At 39.4% G+C, this 8,547-nt stretch overlaps 1 protein-coding gene across 1 annotated transcript; it reads left to right on the top strand.

Moving 5' to 3' along the window:
* The first annotated feature begins 1,042 nt into the window (after nucleotides 1-1,042).
* Nucleotides 1,043-2,161, top strand: LOC122312645. Its single transcript, XM_043127305.1, has 2 exons — nucleotides 1,043-1,618; nucleotides 1,781-2,161. Exons 1-2 carry the CDS (start codon nucleotides 1,043-1,045, stop codon nucleotides 2,159-2,161), a joined length of 957 nt encoding a protein of 318 aa, XP_042983239.1.
* The last annotated feature ends 6,386 nt before the right edge of the window (nucleotides 2,162-8,547 follow it).

The following is an 8,547-nucleotide window of genomic DNA, read 5'->3' on the forward strand; positions in this document are numbered from 1 at the left end:
AGTGATGCTGCTGCTAAAGGGAGTATAAAAGGGGTTGCTGCTATAAGAGGTGGGACCAGAATCAATCATCTCCTCTTTGCTGATGATTGTGTGATCTTTAGCAAGGCAAGTAAAGAAGAGTGGTTGACGATACATGATCTTTTGCTGCTATATGAAGTTTCCTCAGGCCAAAAGCTGAATAGACAGAAGACTACAATCTTGTTTAGTTCCAATACCAGTGAGATTATAAAAGGGGAAGTTGTAGCCGTGGCTAGTGATGTTATTTGTGGTGACTATGGTAAATATCTTGGTCTTCCAACTATGATTGGAAGATCAAAGTATGAAACATTCAGAAATATAAAAGAAAGGTTGTGGAGGAGGATTAGAAGCTGGAAAAACTCATTTTTGTCCAGTGCTGGTCGAGAGGTGTTAATTAAGGCAGTGTTATAGTCCATTCCTACTTACACAATGAATGTGTTTAGATTTCCAAGGAAGTTGTGTAATGAGATCAATTCTATTATTGCAAGTTTTTTGTGGAGTGGTAAAAAAGATAGTAGGGGTATTCATTGGAAGAGTTGGGATAAAATGGGAGAAAATAAAAAGGAAGGTGGGATGGGGTTTAGAGATATTGATGTTTTTAATAAGGCTATGTTAGCCAAATAAGGGTGGATGTTACAAATAAAGTGTGATTCTTTGGTTGCAAAGATTTTTAAGGAAAAGTATTTTAGAAAATGTCAGTTTATTGATGCAAAGATTGGATATAAGCCCTCTTTTATGTGAAGGAGTTTGTTAGCTGCACAAGATTTGGTGAAAGCAGGTATGGTTTGGAGAGTGGGTAATGGGAAGAGCATCTCTATTTGGAAGGATAAGTGGCTACATAATGGCTCAGATTTTAAAATTAGATCACCTATTCATACTCTATCTACAGACTCGAAGGTAAGCTCTCTTATCTTTGAGGATTTGCATTGCTGGAATGAGAGCTTGGTAGGGGATGTGTTCAGCAGGGAGGAGGCAACTCAGATTTGCAGTATACCCTTAAGTTGGCAGGGGGGAGGATGAAATGATGTGGGGCTTTACCAAGGATGGTAGGTTTTCTGTGAGAAGTGCCTATCATTTAGGCAAGGCCTTGGGAAAATCTATGGTCTGGGAATGCTCTAATAAAGAAGTTCAGAAGCAAATTTGGGAAGGGGTTTGGAGACTAAATGTACCTAATCCTACAAAGCAGTTTGTGTGGAAGGCTTTGAAGAGCATATTACCAACAAGGCAGAATCTAGTGCAGAGAAAAATAATTGAAGATGCTACATGCCAGATCTGTCAAAGGGGTGAAGAAACAATATGCCATGTCCTATGGTCATGTCCAGCTACAAGTGATGTATGGGCAGAGAATGGGAGTGGTCTTCAGAAATGGCCTAGTGAAGAAAAAGACTTTTATGTGCTATGGTTTGAAATGCAAACCAAATTGCAGCAGAGTAAATTAGAGGAAGTTTCTATGATACTGAGAGGACTATGGACTAGGAGAAACATGATGATTTTTGAAAGTAAGTTTGACAGTCCACGAAAAGTGCTTAATGCAGCAATGACTAGTCTTCAAAGCTTTCAAGAAGCTCGTGCTGCACTAAACAATCTGAAGGGGTCTCATGTTTAGACAAGAAAGAACATCAAATGGAAGCCACCAGATGAGGGTCTTTCTAAGGTAAAGTTTGATGCGGCTATAGATAAGAACAATTTTAAATTGGGCTTGGGTATAGTGGCAAGGAACCATGTGGGGGAGGTTCTATTTACCTTCAGTTCTGCTAAATAGTTTAGTGGCAACTCTGATCTAGCTGAAGCAGCTGCTCTTTGGAGAGCTATGGAGCTTGTTTTGGAGCTTGATGTCAGGTGGGTGGTGTTTGAGGGAGATGCTGACAAAGTGATTAAAGGGGTAACAGAGGTAGGGGGCAATTATGCATGGATGGAGCAGCAGTATGCCAATATACGTGGTAGGCTGTCACTGAGGCTAGACTGGTCGGTGAGTTTCATTCATAGAGAAGGCAACTGTGTTGCCCACGCATTAGCCAAGAGAGCATTGAGTATGGAAGGGGAGTGGTGCTGGATTGAGGATGGACCTTCAGAAATTACTAGTATAATTGCTAGAGAAATGTCTTGTAGCAATGAAGGGAGTCAAATGAGTGATTGTCTTTAGAGAGTTTAAGTGAGTGTTGCTATTTTGTAACACATTTTATGAATGAATGGAAAGTATTGATGAATGTTTCAAAAAAAAAAAAAAGGTGGCGCTCGACGGTGACTTTGCCATTGGAGTGACTTTCCTTGTATTGAAATGTGGTGGATCAAGTCTAATCTTCTATTTCGCTCTAAGAATGATGGGAAACAACAATAAAAGTATTAATGTCCATAAAAAAATGGTGAGAAAGAATTAAAAAGGAAATTAATCTTCAAACATGGTTTAGAGACGACTAATCACTTGTAAGTTGATTAATGACCTTAACTCCTGTTACAAGCTTAACCAAGGCAAGATAAGGGGAGTATGGCACTTCTTGGGCTTGAGGGAAACCAATGGCACGGCATATGTGGGTTACAATTGGAAGAATGAAGGAAAAGAAAGGTTTGTTTGAGTCAATTTGCCCAATGCTAGAACTGAGTTTCGACGGTTAAGGTGGGATGCATTTGCTAAGATTTTCCTTGAGAAAATGGTGTAAACGGCATAGGGTAGAGTCTGATTAGTTGTAATGCACATGGAGGTGCACCTAGGTGGCGATCAACGGTGACTTTGGCATTGGAGTAACTTTCCTTGTATTGAAATGTGGTGGATCAAGTCTAATCTTCTATTCCGCTCTTAGAATGATGGGAAACAACAATAAAATTATTAATGTCCCTATAAAAATGGTGAGACAAAATTAAAAAGGAAATTAATCTTGAAACATGGTTTGGAGACGACTAGTCACTTGTAAGTTGATTAATGACCTTAACTCCGATTACAAGCTTAACCAAGGCAGGATAAGGGGAGTATGGCACGTCTTGGGCTTGAGGGAAACTGATGTGTGTGCGAAAGTGCACTCTGAATACCTCTATTATTGGACTAAAATGCTAAAATGTGAATAGAAATCATAGGAATTAATGTGTATTCTTAAATTGAATTTCTATTTACGTTGGGATACTCCTACGTAGTTTTTTTATGTCTAATTTCAGAGTTTATAAAAGAGCAAGTCTAGCCCAGTCAAATTCAAAGGAGGAAATTCATGGGGTTTGAGAGCAATTTGGAAGAAAAGAAAAAGAAAAAGAAAATCACAAAGTGAAACCATAAGAAGTCCAAGTCCGAAATTCGTTAGGAGATAGTCTGAACATACTTTAGTCTTTTAACTTTATCTTTTCACTCACATATCGGATGGATGCAATTCTTGATGAATTAGAAAGCTATCTTAATGTGCTATAACTTTGTCTCTAATAAGGATTTCCAAATTCGAAATCCCGAAGGGCATACCGGCTGCCAAGATATGTCCTAAAATTTAGGCAATGTTTTATGTGGAAATTAAGAGGACATTAGGGTTTCTTTCCTACCCTATATAAGCATATTATTAGCACGAAATGGAGGAGGAAGAGTCACAAGAGGCAGATCTGAAGAGAGGAGAAAATCACTTCCATGGCCACCGTTCACTTCAGTTTTCTTTGGAGATTTTTGTTGTCCAGTATATTTATGGGTAACTAAATTTTCAAGTAGGGTTAGGGATGAACTTGCACATTAGATGGTATTTATAATTTATTTTTAGTTCATGTATTTGATTTTCAATTGCTAAAACTCTTTTGTTTTATCATTCTCAATTTATCGTTGATGTTTTCTTCTCTGAATAATCATAGAATTTATTTTGTTTATGGATTCAGTCATGCTTTTTCTATTGAATGGATTAGTTCTTTGATTATGTTTGGATCAATTATTTATCTATATTGATTTAGTTTTTTGCTGCAATATCGCTCCCTGAGTATATTGTCATCATTGGATTTTTTCAACAGGGGTAGTAATTTACATATTTTAAAAATGGTGAATGATATTTCAAAGGGTTAAATTTGATTTAATTTTGGTTTATGAATCTATACCTTCCGATTGGGAATTTGAGGAATTGAGTTCCTAATTGAGTTATCCAATGAATTAAGAATAATTAAAATACCGGATTTGTGCAAGGGATTCCCGAAGCCCTACTGTTCATCAAATTTCAGTACTTTTTTCCTTAATCACTTTGCTTCACTTTAATTTACATTTAAAATTAATTTTTGTTCTCCATTACTTATTTAATATTTTTTTTTTAGTTTCTTTGTCCCTCTTACCATTCTTTTAATTTGTCTCCCTGTGAAATCAACACCCAAAAGCTATGTTACAACTACCGCATTATTCTTTGGGCGTAATCAAAAACCAATGGCACGGCATCTGTGGGTTACAATTGGAAGAATGAAGGACAAGAAGGGTTTGTTTGAGTCAATTCGTCCAATGCTAGAATTGAGTTTCGACGGTTAAGGTGGGATGCATTTGTTGAGATTTCCCTTGAGAAAATGGTGCAAACGGCATAGGGTAGAGTCTGATTAGTTGTAATAATGCACATAAAGGTGCACCTAGGTGGCGATTGACGGTGACTTGGGCGTTGGAATGACTTTCCTTGTTTTGAAATATGGTGTATCAAGTCTAATCTTCTATTTCACTCTAAGAATGATGGGAAACAACAATAAAAGTATTAATATCCATATAAAAATGGTAACAAAGAATTAAAAAGGAAATTAAGCTTGAAACATGGTTTAGACATGAGTAATCGCTTGTAAGTTGATTAATGCCCTTAACACCGGTTACAAGTTTAACCAAGGCTAGATAAGGGGCGTATGACACATCTAGGGCTACAATTGGAAGAACGATAGAAAAGACAAGTTTCTTCGTGTCAGTTCGTCCCATGCTAGAACTGAGCTAGACGGTTAAGGTGGGATGCATTTGATGAGATTTCCCTTGAGAAATTGGTGTAAACGGCATAGGCTGGGGTCCGATTAGTTGCAACGCACATGGAGGTGCACCTAGGTGGTGATTGGCGGTGACTTGGGAGTTGGAATGACTTTCCTTGCATTGAAATGTGGTGGATCGAGTCTACTTTTCTAACTCACTCTAAGAATGATGGGAACAAAAATAAAAGTATTATTAATCTCCATATAAAAATGGAGAAAAAGAATTAAAAAGGAAATTAAGCTTGAATCATGGTTTAGACATGATTAATGACTTGTAAGTTGATTAATGCCCTTAACTCCGGTTACAAGCTTAACAAAGGCTAGATAAGGGGCTTATGGCACATCTTGAGCTTGAGGGAACATAATGGAATGGCGTATGTGGGTTACAATTGGAAGATTGAAAGAAAAGATGGGTTTCTTTGAATCAATTCGTCCAATTCTAGAATTAAGTTACGATGGTCAAGGTGTGATGTATTTGACGAGATTTCTCTTTAGAAAATGGTGTAAACAGCCTAGGCAAGAGTCCGATTAGCTGCACTACACATGGAGGTGCACCTACAGGACAATTGGCGATGACTTTGGCCTTGTTCTGAAAGGTGGCGAATCAAGTCTAATCTTCTAATTCACTCTAAGAATAATGGGAAACAAAACAATAGGAGCAATAAGGCCCATATGAAAAAAGAGAGAAAGAATTAAAAAGGAAATTTAGTTCGGAAGATGGTTTAAAGATGAATAATCACTTGTAGTTGATTAATGCCTTTAACTCTAGTTACAAGCTTAACCAAAGCTACATTAGGGGCTCATGGCAGATCTTGGGCTTGAGGGAAACCAATGGTATGGCATATGTGGGCTACAATTGGAAGAATGAAAGAAAAGAAGGGGTTTCTTCATTTCAATATGTCCTGTGCTAGAACTGAGTTAAGACCGTTAAGGTGTGATGTATTTGATGATATTTCCAGTGAGAAAATTCTATAAATAGCATAGTCTAGAGTCCGATTAGTTACGATGTGCATAGAGGTGCACTAGGTGGCGATCGACGGTGACTTTGGCATTGAAGTGACTTTCCTTGTATTGAAATGTGGTGGATCAAGTCTAATCTTCTATTCTGCTCTAAGAATGATGGGAAACAACAATAAAAGTATTAATGTCCATAAAAAAATGGTGAGAAAGAATTAAAAAGGAAATTAATCTTGAAACATGGTTTAGAGACGACTAATCACTTGTAAGTTGATTAATGACCTTAACAGTGATGACCCATTTTTACGTGTATTTTCACTGAAGGAGTGTTTTTAATTTAATTAATATAGTAGTTCTTTTATTTTAAATTATTGTATTTTAAATTGGTTTTATTTTATTTGATGTGGTGTTTAATTTATTTTAATCGTTTTATGTTTTTGAAATCGTTTTCGGCGGTTCAGTTTTTGGATTTCCGAAGTGAGGACTGGACCTCATTTCTTTCCCTCATCTTTTCTTTTCCTTTTCTCTTTCTTTCTTTTTCTTTCTTTTTCTTCTTCTTTCTCCTTCTCTCTCCCCGCGTGCTATCCCTCTCCCTTTTCTCCTTCCCGTCACCGACCCTTCGGCCACCCAGTGTGCCGCCATCCCGCAGCCGTGTAGCACACCACCCCCACCAAAATCTTCCCCTCCCACCGGTGATCACCCCCACCAATTTTCAGGGCCATCCGTACAGCTGTTAGCCACCACGCACAGTTGGAAGTCACGGCACTAGCTTTCTTTTCCCTCTCTGTCCCCGGTTGCTTTCTCAGCCCAGAACTGCCACTCGTTGGTGATGTGGCGAACACCACCCACCATTTTTCTTCCCCTCCCACCGGTGAACATCCCCACCAAGTTTCACCTCCATCCGAGCCACCGTTAGACGCCACAAGCTCCTCCAAGCCACATGGTTTTTGAGCTTTTTCGGTGCCGTCGCTCCACCTCTGGCCACCACCTCTTCATAGCTTCTTCCCCTACCTCTTGCCGACCTAACCCACCCATTTCTGGCCTCGATCCGTTGCCGGAGCAGCTCCCACGAACTCAACTCCGTTCAGCCCCATTTTGGCCTTCCACCGCCACCCACGGCCAAAGCTCACTTCCTTTAGCTTCATAAACATCTGAAGACCATTCCCTATCAATTTCGTGTCTTGGTTTGTCCCCGTTCGAAAGTGGGTAATTTATTACCCACGGCCACAATGTAAAATACACTGTTACGTTGCTTTTCCTCAGCCGTTTGCAACGCCGCGAGCTTTCAAAAAATATTGTATAGCGCTGTAAGTATTTTTTGAACTCTACTTTTAGATTTAAATGTATTTTGCTCTTACAATAAATTATTTATCTGATTGGTTGGTTGATTCCAAACTGAATCCGAGGAGTTCGGGGGTCGGATGGATTGAGGACGAAGTTGTTTGGTTGATGTTGATGTTTGTTTGAGATATTGGTGCCTTGATGTTTGCATTGTATAGTGCACACATGTTCACGTTTAAAAATGGGAAAACCGGGTTTTCGTGTAGTTGCATGCATGTACATGTGTTTGTAAAATGAAAACTGGGCTTGTAAGTGAGAAATGATTTATGGTATATGTGAACGGTTGGATTGACTGGTTTGAGTCAGAGGCACGCGGCGTAGGGATGGTGGTAAACAGGGACGGTGGTAGAATCCCGCATGTAATTCCCGCCTACGGTGCACGCGTAGGGATGGTGGTAAACAAGGACGGTGGTAGAATCCCGCTTGCAGTTCCCGCCTACGGTGCACGTGGCATAGGGATGGTGGTAGAATCTCGCCTGTGATTCCTGCCTATGGTGCACACGTAGGGACGGTGGTGAGCAGGGATCCTGCCTACGATTCCCACCTACAGTGCTCTGATGGTTTGGTTTTTGGTCCATTATCGGGGATGATGGCGAGGTTATGTTTAAAGGATGTGTTCTGGGCCAAAATGGGATTTTGGCGTGCGTGAAAAAAATGTGGTTTTTCATGGGACGTGTGCGTTTGCATTCTTTTATGTATATTGTTGAGTTTAATATATTTTTATCTTGTGGCACTTGGATCTTACTTACCCACGGCACCATTTTTGGTACCATAGATTTTGGTGCAGAGATCGAGGAGGAGGAGGAGGCTGAGCCCGAGGAGGCGGCTCCGCCAGAGTACTGAGTTGAAGTTTATGCCATGTTGTTGGATTTGAAATTATATTTGTAGTTTGTAATATTTTATTAAGTATGTTTTGAACGGTTTTGTATTAAACTAAGAAAAATTCTGGTACTTAGTTCTATGACTTTGCTATCCGCTGCGTGTTTCTTTTTGTGCACTTGTTGCATGTACACACACTTGGCACTCGTCTTTGGGGTGGTGACCTGGGTTGTCATCATCCGGACGTCACGATTTCTCCATGTCCGTACATTGGGATTTGGGGACGTCACAGGTGGTATCAGAGCGGTTTGGCTCTGGGTAAAACCACATGTCCCGTAGGTAGTACCAGAATGTTTTTAAAGTTGTGTTTTGAAATTTATTTTAAGTAAAGTTACTATTTGATTTGTTTGATTTGTTTTGAATTTATTTGGGCTTGTTTGCTTGTATTGATTTATTTAGCTATGTTATTACATGTTG

This window comes from Carya illinoinensis, chromosome 6 (genome assembly GCF_018687715.1).
Source record: "Carya illinoinensis cultivar Pawnee chromosome 6, C.illinoinensisPawnee_v1, whole genome shotgun sequence".
Taxonomy (NCBI): domain Eukaryota; kingdom Viridiplantae; phylum Streptophyta; class Magnoliopsida; order Fagales; family Juglandaceae; genus Carya; species Carya illinoinensis.